At 47.1% G+C, this 18,700-nt stretch overlaps 2 protein-coding genes across 7 annotated transcripts in view; one reads left to right on the plus strand and one right to left on the minus strand.

Annotated features, from left to right (window-relative positions):
- The window catches only part of LOC127051808 (uncharacterized), a 62,309-nt gene extending 52,119 nt beyond the window's left edge, over window positions 1–10,190 (minus strand). Inside the window, exon 1 of the mRNA XM_050954611.1 lies at window positions 9,074–10,190. Coding sequence (XP_050810568.1) covers window positions 9,104–10,186 — 1,083 coding nt within the window. The 5' untranslated portion in view covers window positions 10,187–10,190 and the 3' untranslated portion in view covers window positions 9,074–9,103. The remainder of the gene's footprint in view (window positions 1–9,073) is intronic.
- The window catches only part of LOC127051675 (cytochrome P450 2D17-like), a 204,937-nt gene extending 189,543 nt beyond the window's left edge, over window positions 1–15,394 (plus strand). For 5 of the 6 annotated variants that reach the window (XM_050954318.1, XM_050954330.1, XM_050954349.1 and 2 more), the window contains 4 exons: window positions 147–288; window positions 2,247–2,434; window positions 3,445–3,586; window positions 15,109–15,394. In XM_050954318.1, coding sequence (XP_050810275.1) covers window positions 147–288; window positions 2,247–2,434; window positions 3,445–3,586; window positions 15,109–15,287 — 651 coding nt within the window. In that variant the 3' untranslated portion in view covers window positions 15,288–15,394. The remainder of the gene's footprint in view (window positions 1–146; window positions 289–2,246; window positions 2,435–3,444; window positions 3,587–15,108) is intronic. The other variant, XM_050954299.1, reaches the window with a different exon arrangement.
- Window positions 15,395–18,700: the final 3,306 nt, after the last annotated feature.

Genomic DNA, 18,700 nt, shown 5'->3' on the forward strand with positions numbered 1-18,700 from the left:
TGTTGTCATATGCACGTGTTATGCTGCACTCTGCAAACAATTCAACCTTTCAGTCTGAGAATATGAATTACCACTATCTACCCGTCTGCTCCTCTCTCCTCAACAAAAATTTAAGGTCAAATCACACTCTCTTTTGTTCCCTTCAGGCCAAAGAGCATGCGGGGAGCAGTTTCAATGACAACAACCTTCGTATGGTAACAATTGACTTGTTTACCGCTGGCACTGAGACCACCTCCACCACCCTGCGCTGGGCATTGCTGTACATGCTTCTCCATCCTGACATCCAGTGTAAGCAAGAGGACTGGTGGAGATGTGACTGGTTCTCCCAACCCTGCATCTTCCACTGAGATAGAGTGACCAGATCGGAAGAGTAAAATGCCACACAGCCCCCTGGATCCACTATGCCCAGAGCCCCCCTACAACCGTTCTACCACAAATACACAGTGCTGTGCACACACATCCTGTCCAGTGCCCCCCTGCCCACAGCCCCACCACAGCTGCCCAGCACCCCACACAGAACCCCCCATTCGCTACTTTCCCAATACACAGATTTCCCCTCCCTCCCTTTTCTCCTCCCTCCCAGTGCCCTTCCCCACAGCACCACCACCACAACTACACAATGCCCCACACAGACCTGCACTGCCCTGTGCCCTGACACACACAATCCTCCCCCACTGCGTAGCGCCCTCCACACACTCACAGCCCAGCACCCCCCTCACACCGCCCAGACACTCACTCCATCACACCCTGCCCCCTTCCCTGGTGACACTCACCAGCCCTGTTTCTGGCTCCTAGGGTCATAGCAGCGAGGGGGGTCTCCAGACTCTCCATGTGCTGCACCCACCACAAGCGTGAGCTCCGTGGCTCCCATTGGCTGGGAAAAGCACCAATGGGAGCTGCTGGAACTGCAGAGCCGGGCTTGCAGGCACCGGCAGCATGCAGAGGCGCTCCCCTCCTCCCACCCTAAGAGTCTGAGGGGCCTGCCAGAGGGCGAGGTGGGGAGTCCTAGTGGTGCTCACTTGGGATGGCTCCCGGCCCGGGAAGCATCCAGCAGGCTGGTCCCTTTGGCTCCTAGGGTCGTGGGTCGGGGCAGGTGGAGGGGGGGCGGAGGGCTCTCTGCCCACTCCCTGTGCCTGTAAGCCCCGCCCCTGCAGCATGTGGTGCTCCTGCCGGTGGGTGGGCACTGGGAGCTCCCCCAGGAAGCAGTGCTGAATGATGTAAGCTTGGGCTGCGGAACAAGTCCCCTAAAATCGGGACACCCCCAGTAATATTGGGACGTCTGGTCACCCTACACTGAGAACTTCTTAGCATCTGCGGTCACCGTTGTGTTCTGGGCATATGAAGCTGTCAGAGCAGCAGTCACAGCAGTTATTGGGGAAATAATTCCACTGGAAAACTCTCTGAGAAGGAGAGCAAAGAGCTGTGGCAAGGGAGAAGGGAGAGAGAAAGCTCCTGATAAAGATTTCAGTGTCAGAAGGAGCGCTCACCATTTTTCTTCATGACAAGGGCACTCTGAGACCCTCGTAGCTACTTGGGAACTCTTCCTTCCCTTAGGGTCTCCATAGGGATAAATGCTAACCTGCTTAAATGTGCTAACGCCGGAGGCACAAGTGGGTCAAATACAGTATGAAGAAGGTGGGATGTCTCTAACAATGAGCTTATTAGCCCATAGCACAGAGAATTACTATGCAAGTTGGGCTGAGTAACCGAAGATGAGTGTGCTCTCCTTCAGCGCCTAATTCTGCATTCCTCTCTTTACCACTGTTTATGGGGCTCACTTTGCCCCTTGCCCCCAACCAGCTAAACCCTGCCTCCCTTGCACTGTTGCTTTCAGGTGCTTTCAACAAACATACAAGACCTGATTGCAAGGTCAGGAATTAGCAGTTGGGAAGCAGAGCAGTGCATGTCTGGGGTATCAAAGAGGCTTTCTGGTTGTGTGGAGGTGAGAGAAATCAGAAGTTGGTCCACGCCCTCTCCCCACCGCTGGATATGGTTCCTGACCCTTGAACAAGTGCCCCTGACACCAGCCACCTCCCAGACACTTAGAGCATGACTCACTTGTAAACAACTCAGTGAAGGTGGCTAACAAACTCACAGAATATAAACCCAGCGCTGTACAAATAGACAGAGAAGCGCTGCCCCCGAGTGTTTAAAGCTTAAGGGTAAATGTGCAGGTTCCCCATTTGTACAGTGTTGATGTACATCATTATGTTATATTGAGGAGGATGTAAAGTGTCTTTTTCCAGGTAAAGTCCATGAAGAAATTGATAAGGTGATTGGCAGGGACAGGTCACCCCAGATGGAGGACCAAGCGAACATGCCTTATACCAATGCTGTGATCCATGAAACTCAACGTTATGGGGATATTATTCCTGTTGGAGTGCCTCATATGACATATCGGGACACCGAGCTCCAAGGCTTCTTCATTCCAAAGGTATCTGTGGCCAGCAGGGGATGCAGACATCTTCTCCCCTTGCAGACTTATGTCCTGAAGCTGCAGACATTCCACATGTGAATCTCCCCAAGGTTCCATGCAAAGGATGTTGGAGTACAATGCTCTGAATCACACAGCCATTGTCGAGTTATCAAATGTACAGTTTTGAAAGAGCCTGGGCCTCAGGGAGACCCTTGTTTATGTGGTTAGCTCCATTTTCAAAAGGCCTTTCAATATCTGAAAAAACAATGAATTGAGCTAAAACACAACTAAGGAGTGCAGTCATTACAAGGGAGACTGTAAGTGTGTCTTGGGCACCTTATAACATTCAGTACATCTGCTTGAAGGTGGAGAAAGGTAAAGCTGATTAACTGTATAGAAACTACCTGCTAGGTCAAGAGTTCAAATCCAGAACAGTAGCAATAGTAGCTGTTCAGAGGCCACTGTGCATCTCAGTTCAGTTCCAAGTGGAGAAGAGACAATGATGGGCAATTAGTGCCTTCCTTGGCGACAGTCTCACCGGAGAGACCAAAGCCATGCAATACTAAACTCCACTTTTGCCCTTAGAAGAAACTCCTCTAGCTCAGGTTTAAGGCATGTGAGAGGGGAAAGATCTCACCTTTTCTGTGAAGACAATGAGAATTGTAGTTCAGAGTCTCTCAATCAGAACACTCTTACCAGAGCTAAAAGTGGGGAGCAGAAGGAATTTTCATCCCATAAAGCTCAGTAGACCCTGAAAACACCACTTGCATACTCTTAGTCAAGCTAGCATGCAATGTACAAGGGCGACAAGCTTCAGAGCATACGCTGTGCACTAGCTAGGGCCCTGAAAGCGCCCACTCCACTGTGCTATAAGATTATGCAATTAGGTACCTGAGAGAGGTTCTGTGCTTTCCTCCTAAGCATCCTACAATGGCCACTACTTGAGATGGGATATTGAATGCAGAGGGACTGGCCTTTTCTGATGTGACAATTCTTACATACCCTGTTTCTTCTCTGTGGTGGATCAGGGAACGACAGTCATCACTAATTTGTCTTCGGTGCTGAAGGATGAAACGGTTTGGGAGAAGCCGCATCAATTCTACCCGGAGCACTTCCTGGATGCAGCTGGGCAGTTTGTGAAGCGAGAGGCCTTCCTGCCTTTCTCAGCAGGTAAATCCAAGGGGAGGAGCAACTGGGAGAGGCCGTCCCTCTGGAAATGAGGTACAGTGCATGAGATGTGACCCACTACTGTTATGGGAAAGTGCGTCTCCTTTAAAGCAAGATGTCCCTCTCATCATGAGAGCATCTTCCTCATGTGGAAGATCAGCGCAATCAGTGCTGAGATGGGCCTGTTCTACAGTGCCCTGGTGGTATCAGTATATGCAACCTCTGCATAATAACTCCCTCTCTCTATTTCTCCAGTGCAGAAACTCTGTCCTTGAAATACTGTATTTAGGGTCAAGCCTTGAGAGTCTGAGCAGCTTGTCCCAGAGGCCTATGTAAACCACTCGGCCAAAGGAAAGCAGTCTTGTATTCTATATTCTGTAGTAAGCTGGGCAACCCGCACCATAATTAATTCATTGCTCATCTTCTACAGCTGTAGTTATTTAAATAGAAGATCTACTTATTAAAAATCAATTCCAGTTGTTTATGTAACAAACCCACCTACCTAATCCCTGAGGAACGAGGAACTGCCAGTTAAGGAGGACCTACATCCCTTAAGCCAATACACCCATCCGTCACGTTAGGCTCTGTTCTTCATTAGCAGGCTGCATCTCCCCAGAGAAATTACTTCATACTCCATTAGACACAAGGACATACTGAATGCAACACATTAATTGCTTCTGCACTGTAACCGAAAACCTTAACTACAAGCCCAGGAATCTGTTTAGAAACAGTGTGCACACAGGTGAGGTGTGTGTTATTGGGAAAAGGATGGGATCATAGTTAGGGACTTCTGATAAAGCATGATCAAAATTGTTGTGTGCCACGTACTTCTTTATCAGTTGCAAGGCACCTGATCAAAGGAAGGCCTTTGTTACTGGAGGCCCTGGGACCACTGCAGTGGGGTATATGGATCAGTAGGGGATAAAGGGGAGATGGATGTTCCCAGTTTCCTGTATGCTCCCAACTCATCAGAGAGATGAGAAGAGGGAACTACTGATTCTCTGATACACACCTATCATAACTTTAGTCCCAGATTTGGACCTTAGCGTCCAAAATATGGGGGTTAGCATGAAAACCTCCAAGCTTAGTTACCAGCTTGGACCTGGTACTTGCTGCCACCACCCAAAAAATTAGAGTGTTTTGGGGCACTCTGGTCCCCCTGAAAAACCTTCCCTGGGGACCCCAAGACCCAAATCCCTTGAGTCTCACAACAAAGGGAAATAATCCTTTTTCCCTTCCCCCCTCCAGGTGCTCCTGGAGAGATACACAGACACAAGCTCTGTGAATCCAAACAGAGTGACTCCCCCTCTCCGTTCCCAGTCCTGGAAACACAAGCACTTTCCTCTTCACCCAGAGGGAATGCAAAATCAGGCTAGCAAATCCAACACACACAGATCTCCCCCTGATTTCTTCCTCCCACCAATTCCCTGGTGAGTACAGACTCAATTTCCCTGAAATTGCCCAGTAAAGAAAACTTTAACAGGTTTTAAAAAGAAAGCTTTATATAAAAAAGAAAGAAAAATACATACAAATGGTCTCTCTGTATTAAGGTGACAAAATACAGGGTTAATTGCTTAAAAGAAATATGAATAAACAGCCTTATTCACAAAGAATACAAATCAAAGCACTCCAGCACTTATATTCATGCAAATACCAAAGAAAAGAAACCATATAACTTACTATCTGATCTCTTTGTCCTTACACTTAGAAACAGAAGATTAGAAATCAGAAACTACTTCTCCAAAGCTCAGAGAAAGCAGTCAGACAGACAACAAAAACCTCAGACACAAAATTCCCTCCACCCAAAGTTGAAAAAATCCGGTTTCCTGATTGGTCCTCTGGTCAGGTGCTTCAGGTGAATGAGACATTAACTCTTAGCTATCTGTTTATGACACGCCCCCCAAATTGCAGACAGTGGGGAAGCTCACTGGCGGCGATTTCCTCCTAGAACTGTAAAATAAACAGATTAATACAACACATGCACCTTTACATATACTACTAAGTATATAACTAACAGACTTCTACATTTTAAGAACACTTTTTAACTACTGAAATCTGGGAAACTCTCACGGGAGAGTGCATCAGCAACTTTGTTAGAAGCTCCTGTGATGTGTTGAATTTCAAAATCAAAATCTTGGAGAGCTAAACTCCAACGAAGAAGTTTCTTGTTGTTCCCCTTGGCAGTATGAAGCCACTTTAGTGCAGCATGGTCAGTTTGTAGTTGGAACCGCCATCCCTAAACATATGGGCGTAGCTTTTCCAGGGCGTACACAATGGCATAGCATTCCTTTTCACTGACTGACCAGTGACTTTCCCTCTCAGACAGTTTCTTGCTGAGAAACACGACAGGATGGAAGTTGTGATCTGTTGCTTCCTGCATGAGCACTGCTCCTATACCACGCTCAGATGCATCCGTGGTTACTAGGAATGGCTTGTCAAAGTCCGGGGCCCTGAGTACAGGGTCAGACATGAGCGTTGCCTTAAGTTGGGTAAAGGCCTTTTGACACTCATCAGTCCACTTAACTGCATTTGGCTGGGTCTTTTTGGTCAGGTCGGTCAGTGGGGCAGCGATTTGGCTGTAGTGTGGTACAAATCGCCTGTAGTATCCGGCCAAGCCTAAGAAGGATTGGACCTGTTTCTTTGACCTTGGGACAGGCCACTTTTGGATAGCATCCACCTTGGCCTGTAGGGGGTTTATGGTTCTTCGACCCACCTGGTGCCCCAGGTAAGTCACTCTGTTTTGGCCTATTTGACACTTTTTGGCCTTAACAGTTAGTCCGGCCTGCCTGATGCGCTCAAAGACCTTTTCCAGGTGTAGTAGGTGTTCGGGCCAGGAGTCTGAAAAAATGGCCACATCATCGAGGTAGGCAACTGCAAATTCTCCCAGTCCTGCTAGTAGACCATCTACCAGCCTCTGGAAGGTGGCGGGTGCATTTCAAAGGCCGAAAGGAAGGACATTGAATTCATACACCCCCGCATGGGTGACGAATGCTGACCTCTCCTTGGCAGGTTCATCTAGCGGTACTTGCCAGTACCCCTTGGTTAAGTCTATTGTAGAGATGAACTGGGCACGTCCCAACTTCTCCAATAGCTCATTGGTGTGTGGCATTGGATAGTTGTCCGGACGAGTTACCGCATTTAGCTTACGGTAGTCCACGCAAAAGCGTATTTCCCCATCTGGTTTGGGTACCAGAACCACTGGAGATGCCCATGCACTGGTAGATGAGCAGATTATATCCATCTGTAGCATGTTCTGGATCTCCCGTTCTATAGCAGATTGGGCATGAGGAGACACCCGGTAGGGTGGGGTTCTGATTGGGTGAGCATTACCTGTGTCAATGGAGTGGTATGCCCGTTCAGTCCATCCTGGGGTGGCTGAGAACAATGGGGCGAAGCTAGTGCACAGCTCCTTGATTTGTCGCCGCTGCAGACGTTCCAGGGTGGTTGAGAGGTTCACCTCTTCCACGCCACCGTCTTTTTTCCCGTCGTAGTAGACACCGTCAGGCCACTCAGCATCATCTCCCTGGACTGTAAACTGACAAACCTGTAAGTCTCTGGAATAGAAAGGCTTGAGAGAATTAACATGGTAAACTCTAGGTTTTAGTGAGGAATTGGGAAATGCTATGAGGTAGTTTACAGTTCCCAGGCGCTCTTGGACCATGAATGGCCCTTCCCATGATGCTTCCATCTATGGGCCTGTTGCGCCTTCAAGACCATAACCTGGTCTCCTACCTTGAAGGAACGTTCTCTGGCATGTCTGTCATACCAGGCCTTTTGCTCTTCCTGAGCATTTTTTAGGTTCTCTCTAGCAAGGGCTAAAGAGTGTCGGAGGGTGCTTTGTAGGTTGCTTACAAAGTCCAGAATGTTAGTTCCTGGAGAAGGCATAAACCCCTCCCATTGCTGCTTCACCAACTGTAATGGCCCCTTAAGCTCGTGACCATACACAAGTTCAAATGGTGAAAACCCTAAACTGGGATGTGGTACAGCCCTGTAGGCAAACAGCAACTGCTGCAACACTAGGTCCCAATTATTGGAGAATTCGTTGATGAATTTTCGTATCATGGCCCCCAAAGTTCCATTGAACCTTTCCACCAGGCCATTGGTTTGATGGTGGTACGGGGTGGCAACCAAGTGATTCATCCCATGAGTTTCCCACAGTTTTTCCATGGTCCCTGCCAGGAAATTAGACCCTGAATCTGTAAGGATGTCGGAGGGCCAACCTACCCTGGCAAAGATGTCTGTTAGGGCCAGGCACACAGTGTTAGCCCTGGTGTTGCCTAGAGCTACTGCTTCCGGCCATCGGGTAGCAAAGTCCACTAAAGTCAGTACGTACTGCTTTCCTCTGGGCGTCTTTTTTGGGAAAGGGCCCAGAATATCCACAGCTACTCGCTGAAATGGGACCTCAATTATGGGGAGTGGCTGGAGAGGGGCCTTGACCTGGTCTTGAGGCTTTCCCACTCTTTGGCACACCTCACAAGACCGGACATACTTGGCAACGTCCTTGCCCATCCCCTCCCAGTGGAAGGACTTCCCCAACCGGTCCTTGGTTCTGTTCACCCCAGCATGGCCACTGGGATGATCATGGGCTAAGCTTAAGAGCTTCCCCTGGTACTTAGTTGGAACCACCAACTGTTTTTGCGGCTGCCATTCTTCCCGGTGTCCACCAGAAAGAATTTCCTTGTATAAAAGTCCTTGGTCTATAACAAACCGGGATCGATTAGAAGAGCTGAGAGGCGGTGGGGTGCTCCGTGCCGCCGCCCAAGCTTTCTGAAGGCTGTCATCTGCTTCCTGCTCAGTCTGGAACTGTTCCCTTGAGGCTGGGGTCACCAGTTCTTCCTCAGACTGTGGACTTGGGCTTGGTCCCTCTGGAAGCGATGTAGGTAATGGGGTTGTTTCCGTTGCTGGTGAACCGCTCTCCGCTGGTGCACCTGAGGTTATTTCAGGCTCTGGCTGAGCCTTTTGGGTATGGCTGTCTGTTGCTTCTGCCAGTTTTGGCTCGCTGGCGTCCTCTGGCTTTGAGGTTGAAGATGTGGTTGCATTTGCTGGTGCTGGTTGCTGTTCCAGTTCCGGGCCTGGGACTGGAGGTGTTGTGGCTGTTTCAGTGGTTGGCATGGAATCCGGGTCCACTACCTCTGTCTGGGTCTCTGGTAACCCAGACGGGGCGTCTGTGGACGGTTCAGGAACAGGAATGGGTCTGGAAGCTTGCCTGGTTTGGCTACGTGTAACCATTCCCACTCGCTTGGCCCGCTTCACCTGGTTGGCCAAGTCTTCCCCCAGTAGCATGGGGATAGGATAATTGTCATAGACTGCAAAAGTCCACATTCCTGACCAGCCTTTGTACTGGACAGGCAGTTGAGCTGTAGCCAAGTCTACAGCTTGTGACATGAAGGGGTAAATTGTAACTTTGGCCTTTGGGTTGATGAATTTGGGGTCAACGAAGGATTGGTGGATAGCTGACACTTGTGCCCCCGTGTCTCTCCATGCAGTAACCTTCTTTCCGCCCACTCTCAAATTTTCCCTTCACTCCAAGGGTATTTGAGAGGCATCTGGGCCTGGGGATCTTTGGTGTGATGGTGGTGTAATGAATTGCACTCGCATGGTGTTCTTTGGACAGTTGGCCTTGATATGTCCCAGTTCATTACACTTAAAGCATCTTCCATCTGATGGGTCACTGGGCCGAGGTGAGTTACTGGAGACTGGCGAGGTGGAAGAATAGGGTGTCTGTGGCTTTACTTGGGTGGTATGTGGGGTCTTTGGCTGTCCTCGGTTGTAGGGTTTATGGTCGGTGTGCCCCCTGGGGTATTTGTTCCCCTTGACAGTAGCTTTCTTGCTTTCTGCCACTTCCATCCATCTGGCTCCAATCTCCCCCGCCTCAGCGAGATTTTTGGGTTTTCCATCTTGTATGTACCGTGTTATGTCCTCAGGAACACCATCCAAGAACTGCTCCATTTGTATGAGGAGGTGCAGTTCTTCCAAGGTTTTAACATTGTGTCCTGATATCCAGGCCTCATAATTTTTCTCAACGTAGTAGGCGTGTTTGGGAAATGACACATCTGGTTTCCACTTTTGGGTTCTGAAACGCCGACGGGCATGATCTGGGGTTATCCCCATTCTGTATCTGGCCTTGGTTTGAAAAAGTTTATAGTCGTTCATGTTCTCTTTAGGCATTTCAGCTGCCACCTCTGCTAAAGGTCCTCTGAGCTGTGGCCTCAATTCTACCATGTACTGGTCTTCAGGGATGCTGTACCCAAGACAGGCTCTTTCAAAATTTTCCAAGAAGGCCTCGGTGTTATCACCTGCCTTGTAGGTGGGAAATTTCCTGTGCTGTGGAACGATAATTGGTGCAGGGTTGTTAGGGTTGGCTGTGTTTTGCTTAGCCTTTTCTAATTCCATGGCCTGTCGGTGGGCTTCCCTCTGGAGTTCCATCTCTTTTTGTTGTTTTTCCATGTCTCGGCGGTGGGCTGCATTTTTGGCTTCTTCTTGTTTTTGTAGCCTTTCCATCTCTTGTTTGTGAGTTGCCTCATCTCTGGCCATCTGTGTTCTGAGCAGTTCCATCTGTTTTTCCATTGCCTCGAGCTGTACTGCCTCTGGTTTTCGTGACATCGTGTTTTCTTCTGTTGTGGTGCCCTCCGGTGTTTATTGTCTGAACTGCAGGCTCTCTGTTGCCTCCTGAAGTCTGCCTAGCAACAGTGCTTATTTTCCTTTCTTCCTCTAGCGTAAACTAGAAAAACCACTTTATTTGCATGTATATAGTGCTGGTATTTGCCTCCTAATGGGAGTGCTATTGTGTCACAAAAGACTCTTTTGTCACAGCTTAATGGCTCCTTGCTTAATATGCAAGCCAGAAACTTGCCAGAGAGAGCAGAAAAAAAAAATTCTCTCTGGTTCCCTTTTAAAACCAAACTGTTTCTCTCTCCTTAAAAGCCCCTAGCAGAGAAAAGAAAAATATAATATTCCTACTGGCTTCTGGATTCTCTCTATCCCACTACGCTGCACACCATATCATAACTTTAGTCCCAGATTTGGACCTTAGCGTCCAAAATATGGGGGTTAGCATGAAAACCTCCAAGCTTAGTTACCAGCTTGGACCTGGTACTTGCTGCCACCACCCAAAAAATTAGAGTGTTTTGGGGCACTCTGGTCCCCCTGAAAAACCTTCCCTGGGGACCCCAAGACCCAAATCCCTTGAGTCTCACAACAAAGGGAAATAATCCTTTTTCCCTTCCCCCCTCCAGGTGCTCCTGGAGAGATACACAGACACAAGCTCTGTGAATCCAAACAGAATGACTCCCCCTCTCCGTTCCCAGTCCTGGAAACACAAGCACTTTCCTCTTCACCCAGAGGGAATGCAAAATCAGGCTAGCAAATCCAACACACACAGATCTCCCCCTGATTTCTTCCTCCCACCAATTCCCTGTGAGTACAGACTCAATTTCCCTGAAATTGCCCAGTAAAGAAAACTTTAACAGGTTTTAAAAAGAAAGCTTTATATAAAAAAGAAAGAAAAATACATACAAATGGTCTCTCTGTATTAAGGTGACAAAATACAGGGTTAATTGCTTAAAAGAAATATGAATAAACAGCCTTATTCACAAAGAATACAAATCAAAGCACTCCAGCACTTATATTCATGCAAATACCAAAGAAAAGAAACCATATAACTTACTATCTGATCTCTTTGTCCTTACACTTAGAAACAGAAGATTAGAAATCAGAAACTACTTCTCCAAAGCTCAGAGAAAGCAGGCAGACAGACAACAAAAACCTCAGACACAAAATTCCCTCCACCCAAAGTTGAAAAAATCCGGTTTCCTGATTGGTCCTCTGGTCAGGTGCTTCAGGTGAAAGAGACATTAACCCTTAGCTATCTGTTTATGACAACACCAAAGGAGGCCAGCTGTGGCTGGTGGAGGGGCTGTAGAGTCTGTCCTAATTCCTTTGGTCACCACATCCACAGCAGAGGGATTTCTGAACTGGTGAGGCACTGCCTCTGCCAGGCATGTACCAGGGCAGCCCAGGAGTTCTAGCAGTGGGAAACACAAGGGCTTAGACAGACGGGTCTGTGAACTGAGCAGTTATAGGTTTGCCATAGGACCTTTCCCAGTGACCGGATCACCTTCAAAAATCCATGAACACTTAGCACAGCAGTTGGTGCTCTCTAGGTTTGTTTCAATGCAGCCAACCGGTTCAGTTACAGAGAGGGTTGAGGTCCCATCAAAGGAAAAAAATGTGTCACAAATGTAATTAGGCAGCTTCTAACGCATTTCCAGAATACTCTGCAGTACTGGGAGAGAGGGGGAGAGGTTCTCTCTGTACTAAGCTGAGCTAGGTGTTGGCTCAGCGGGTACATCTACACTTCAGACTAGGGGTGTATGTTCCGGGTTGGGTACACATACCCACGCTAACTCGCCAATAGCACGTAGGAGTGTAGCCACTGCAGCATGAGCAACGGAAGGGGCTGGTCACCCTGAGGATGATCCTGTGCAAGATGATAGGTACCTACTCAGGTGGCTATCCCCTCCCGCCGCTTGTGCCCCCATGGCTACACTTTGCTTTTTAGCACACTAGCTAGCTCTGAGTTAGTGGAGGCACGTCTCCTCGAGCTGGAGATTACACCTTCCAGCTCAAAGTGTGGACGTACCCTTGGTTAAAAGCCAGTTTTGTTTTTCGTTTTATGATTTGAGTTTAGTCTGTAAACAGGTAATTGAGCAGCCATCCTCCATTTGTGCCAAACTGCAGTGCAATCAGTCTTCCCTGTACTTTGTCAGTGCCTGCCTTTCACTCTGTGTGGAGCAGTGGTTCCTAAAATATGGCTCCCAACCCCAAATGGGGCGATGCCATCAGCACATGGGATCGTGGCAATCCATTGTGTGCAGAGGATGCTATTTTGCTCTGACCTCACATGCACCATATGTATGAGGATACACTGGGTAGAGGACAGTTTTGTAGAGCAAAAAGACGTCCTCCACATGGGGGGAGCTCCCACTTACGAGGTGTCTGAGATCATGCTGTGCAGAGGAACCCATTTTGCTCCTCCATGTTTTCTGGGATTCTGGATGAAAATATTTCCTTCAAACGGGGTCACTTGGGAAAAGAAATTGGGACCTGCTGATCTAGAGCCTCACATAATTCAAGAATGGATTTTTGTTAGCTAGCTCTGTATTTGTACCTTAGCAGCACAAAGCACAACACTCTACCTTTCCTATTTGCTCCACAGCCACACTAGATAATAGGGTTGCCCCATTCCAACGTGAATGGCTAGTAAGCTGTCATGAGTTAAGAGGCAAGGTTCTCTCATGGATTGGTAACTGGCTGAAAGGAAATAAAGGGTAGGAATAAATGGTCAGTTTTCAGAATGGAGAGAGGTAAATAGTGGTGTCTCCCCGGGGGTCTGTATGGGGACCAGTACTGTTCAACATATTCATAAATGATGTGGTAAAAGGGGTAAACAGTGAGGTGGCAAAATTTGCAGATGATACAAAACTACTCAAGACAGTTAAGTCCCAGGCAGACTGTGAAGAGCTACAAAAGGATCTCTCAGAACTGGGTGACTGGGCAACAAAATGGCAGATGAAATTTAATGTTGATAAATGTGAAGTAATGCACATTGGAAAACATAATCCCAACTATACATATCAAATGATGGGGTCTAAATTAGCTGTAACCACTCCAGAAAGATCTTGGAGTCATTGTGGATAGTTCTCTGAAAACTTCCACTCAATGTTCTGTGGCAGTCAGAAAAAACCAACAGAATGTTGGGAATCATTAAGAAAGGAATAGATAACAAGACAGAAAATCTCATATTGCCTTTGCATATATCCATGGTAGGCCCAAATCTTGAATACTGCAGAGAGATGTGGTCACTTCATCTCAAAAAAACTGTATTGGAATTGGAAAAGATTCAGAAAAAGTCAACAAAAATTATTAGGGGTATGGAACGGTTTCCATATGAGGAGAGATTAATAAGACTGGGACTTTTCATCTTAGAAAAGAGACGTCTAAGGGGGGATATGATTGAGGTCTATAAAATCATGGCTGTGTGGAGAAAGTAAAAAAGGAAGTATTATTTAATCCTTCTCATAACACAAGAACTAGGGGTCACCAAATGAAATTAATAGGCAGCAGGTTTAAAGCAAACCAAAGGAAGTATTTATTCGCATAATGCACAGTCAAGCTGTGGAACTCTTTGCCAGAGGATGTTGTGAAGGCCAAGACTATAACAGGGTTCAAAAAAGTACTGGCTAAATTCATGGAGGATAAGTCTATTAATGGCTGTTATTCAGGATGGGCAGGGATGGTGTCTCTAGCCTCTGTTTGCCATAAGCTGAGACTAGGCGACAGGGAATGGAGCACTTGATGATTACCTGTTCTGTTCATTCCCTCCGGGGCACCTGGCATCGGCCACCATTGGAAGACGGGATGCTGGGCTAGATAGACCTTTGGTCTCAACCACTATGGCTGTTCTTATGTTTGTCAAATTTCTGGGCCCTGGGGACATTCCAGTTGGAAGTAGAAATTGGTGGAGTCAGGTATTTTCTTGGATGCCATCTTGTTTGTTTATAAGGAACGTACAAAGTCCTGCTCCTCTGAACTCAAGAGGAACCCGTAATAAAAGGAGCAGTTTCTTAGCTTATGGCCCAAAGTCTCTTTTGCCAACAAACCCAAAAGCTTTTTTCCTAGGGTCTCACTGCACTCACAGGCTATTCCTCCTTGTCCCTCTTGCTTTTGTCTCTGCCTCTCTCTGTTTTTGTCTGTTCTCAGTTTCTGTGTGTTCTCTAGTTTACTACATACTTCAAAGAGAAATGAAGATAATGCTATTACTACATTCACAGTTCATTTATATGTTAACAACTCCTTTTGATCTCTGACTAAACAGAATATAGCTATAGACAGGAACCATTCACTTACATTGTTAGAGGTTGACTATATATACATATAAATTCATAAAAACACAAATCATTATCTACTACTATGTTTCTAAAGGTTGACTTTGGGTCACTTAGATGGCTAGTTGTGTAACACTTTCTGGGCCTGTGTTGCACAAGGTTTCACCCAGCTCCTAACATGGTCTCCATAACTCATTAACTTCAGGTATCAGCTCATAGACTTCAAAATTATATTTTACTATCTAACCTGCTGAGGATTTAGCCGTATGTATTAGTGTGTCTGACCCTTTTGAGTCAGGCTAATGAGGCAGTAATTCTCCTCTCCAAATCAACTGATCGAGGCCTTGGTTTTATGATTTCCACTGAAGCTTCTGGTGCTGGCCACAATCAGACACAGGGAATTGGATTAAACAGAATATTGATTGGTCTGGAGAAGTATTTCCTAGTTGTTCCTGTTCACACAGGGTCTGGGAATAGGGAGACTCACCACCTGCTGCATATGGGGGCAGATTCTGTGCTCACTCCAACCTGTGGGTGTGCAGTAAGGGTCTTACTCCTTCAGTGACTAGTTATTTACATGTAGTGTTGTATCCTCCTCCTCTCTACCTCCTCCCTCTTTTCTCACTCCCACACTTGCAGGTCGCCGTGTTTGCCTGGGGGAACCACTGGCCAGGATGGAGCTCTTCCTCTTCTTCACCAGCCTCCTGCAGCATTTCACCTTCCGTCTCCCTGAGGGCCAGGCCAGGCCTCGAGAGGTTGGACGCTTTGTCACGACACTCGCCCCACACCCCTACCAGATCCAGGCTGTCCCAAGATAAGTGCAGTGTTTTGCAAAGTTCTCCTCATATATTTAGGAAGGCGGTGGTGCTTAACTGAAAGATGCTCCTACTCTGGCGGGAGAGCTTCCCCCCTCGGCATAGTTAATCCACTTCCCTGAGAGGTGATAGCTGTGTTGGTGGGAGAACCTGTCCTGCTGACATAGCGCTGTCTATGCGGCTCCGGGGGTTAGATCAGTGTAACTATGGTGCTCAGGGATGTGGATTTTTCACACTCCTGAGCAGTGTAGTTATACCTATATAGGCCTGTAGTGTAGACCTGCCCTTAGTGTTGTGTCTGCTTCATTCGTTACTAGACTCTCCTTGAGATCAAATGATGCTATCAGCACTATTGGCTGTTTATCCGTCAGCACCGTGTGGATCCCTGTCGCGTGTCGGTACACACAGCAAGTGTGTAACGGAATGCTAAAGATAGTGTGATTACACGCAGGTATCAAGAGCCTGGCAGACTTATCAGTGTAACACACAATATGAGCTTATTGCAGCTGTTCAAATGGGAAACTCGGTGCTCTGAGCCAGCAGAGTGTGGTTTGGTTTTCTAGCACTGTTCCTGGGTATTCCCTTCAGGGCCAGGCCAATGCCTTCTCTGAGAAGCGATTTCGAAGTATACACCTCTACCTCGATATAACGCTACCTGATATAACACGAATTCAGATATAACACGGTAAATCAGGCTCGGGGGGGCCAGGGCTGTGCACTCTGGTGGATCAAAGCAACTTCGATATAATAAAGTTTCACCAATAACATGGTAAGATTTTTTGACTTCTGAGGACAGCGTTATATCGGGGTAGAGGTGTATTTTGCATTTGCTTGTACATGCTGCAGACAATGCTATCGACAGAGATTTACCTGCATTACTTCAGGAGATCTGGTAAACAAAAATGAATCACATCTTCCACTGATCTAAAGTGACTTCAATGGAGCTGTGCCTATTTACGCCAGCTGAGGATCTGTCCCAATATGTACTTTATAGTTTAGTTTAATTCCAGTTTTGATCTTCTCTTTTTCTCTTGACACAAACATAAGATGAAGGAACCACATGTGTTCAGTGGAGTCCAAACACGTGTTTATTGGAAATATGCAACATGCCAGGAATTCCTCCATGTTCACATTGCTGCTGTGGTTGGGTTCTGGCAACTTCTAAAAAACCTGAACACGGGGAATGGAACAAAAAGGCTCACAAACTATTTAAAGGGATATTATGCTATGTCTGTGCACAACATCTTCCTTCCTCCATTACATATGTTCCTTTCACTTTCAGCCCAGAAAAGTGTTAAGAGGTTTCTATTCCAAAGAAACGGTGTTATGTCACAGTAACGGTAGGCAACCTATGACACATGTGCCAAAGGCGGCATACAAGCTGATTTTCAGTGGCACTCACACTGCCTGGGTCCTGGCCACTGGTCCGGGGGGCTCTGCATTTTAATTTAATTTTAGATGAAGCTTCTTAAATATTTTTAAAACCTTATTGACTTTGCATACAAGAATAGTTTAGAGTGAATAAATGAAGACTCTGCACAGTACTTCTGAAAGGTTGCCGACCCCTGTCTTAGAGTCAAGCGGCTATAGGAGGAATTGCCACTAAACTGTCTCAAAATATTGTGTTTTGTGCACGATAACCCTGTAATTTGCCCTTGCAAAGAATTGATATAATCTGTGTATTGTATACAAAATAGTAAAATTATGTGAATAAAAAGAGGAATCTTTTATTCTTTAATGTTTATTACTTCCTGTCTCTTTAGTTCTTGAAAATTACTTGCCTGTGGCACCTCATCTCAAGTACACACTCTATGTTACTGTGAGAAAGGAGACGTGGGCTGCGTGACTAGACATCAAGGGATGAGGGTGTGGTTATTTTGCTTGGGGAATTGCAGAGTGAATTGTGATGTAAGGTAGGGAGCAGATCACATTCGCTGTTGGCTAGATTATGAATAGTTCAGACAAAAAAATTGTTTTTAACCTAAAAGCCTCTTGTTCCCAAAGGAAAGCAGCTAATTTACACCGAGGGTATGTCTACACTATGGGATAATTCCGATTTTACATAAACCGGTTTTGTAAAACAGATTGTATAAAGTCGAGTGCACGCGGCCACACTAAGCACATTAATTCGGCTGTGTGCGTCCATGTATCGAGGCTAGCATCGATTTCTGGAGCGTTGCACTGTGGGTAGCTATCCCATAGTTATCCCATAGTTCCCGCAGTCTCCCCCTCCCCTTGGAATTCTGGGTTGAGATCTCAGTGGCTGATGGGGCAAAAATCATTGTCGCGGGTGGTTCTGGGTAAATGTCGTCAGTCATTCCTTCCTCCGGGAAAGCAACGGCAGACAATCATTTCGCGCCCTTTTTCCCTGGATTGCCTTCGCAGACGCCATAGCATGGCAACCATGGAGCCTTTTTTTCCTTTTGTCACTGTCACCGTATGTGTACTGGATGCCGCTGACAGAGGCGGTACTGCAGCACTACATAGCAGCATTCATTTGCTTTTGCATGATAGCAGAGACGGTTATCAGTCATTCTGTACCGTCTGCTGCCATTGTAAATTGGCAATGAGATGACGGTTATCTGTCGTTCTGTACCGTCTGCTGCTATTATGGGTGCCCCTGACTGAGGTCGGCTGGGGGCGCAAAGGCAAAAATGGGAATGACTCCCCAAGTCAATCCCTCCTTTATGGTATCTAAAAATAGAGTCAGTCCTGCCTGGAATATGGGGCAAGTGTACCAGAGAACCAGTGTATCAGAGAACCAGAGAGCACAGCCACTCCGTGTCAGATCCCACAGAAATGATGCCATTCACGGGGGGTGCCCCTGCAACAACCCCACCCATTGCTTCCCTCCTCCCCCAACCTTCCTGGGCTACCGTGGCAGTGTCCCCCCCATTTGTGTCATGAAATTATAAAGAATGCAGGAATAAGAAACACTGACTTGTTAGTGAGAGAAAATGTGGAGGAGGCAGCCTCCAGCTGCTATGATAGTCCAGGCAGGATATCAAGCGGTGTGGGGGAGAGGAGCCCAGCATCCCGCTGCTATGATAGTCCAGGCAGTACAGAATCTTTTCTTTACACATGAAAGGGAGGGGGCTGATGGAGCTCAGCCCCCAGTTACTATGATGAAGACGGTTACCAGCCGTTCTGTCCCATCTACTGGGAATGACCAGGAATCATTCCTATTTTTACCCAGGTGCCCCCGGCCAGCCTCTTCTGAGGCCAGCCAGTAGTACTGAGCAGCTATCAAGCATATTGTACCGTCTGCCACTGTGGAGGGAAGAAGAGCGGATGCTGCTCTTTACTGCCACAGTATTGCATCTACCAGCAGCATTCAGTACACATAGGGTGACATTAAAAAAAAGTCAAGAAACGATATTTTCCCCTTTTCTTTCACGTGGGGGGAAGGGAGCTAT

Source organism: Gopherus flavomarginatus, chromosome 1 (genome assembly GCF_025201925.1).
Source record: "Gopherus flavomarginatus isolate rGopFla2 chromosome 1, rGopFla2.mat.asm, whole genome shotgun sequence".
Taxonomy (NCBI): domain Eukaryota; kingdom Metazoa; phylum Chordata; order Testudines; family Testudinidae; genus Gopherus; species Gopherus flavomarginatus.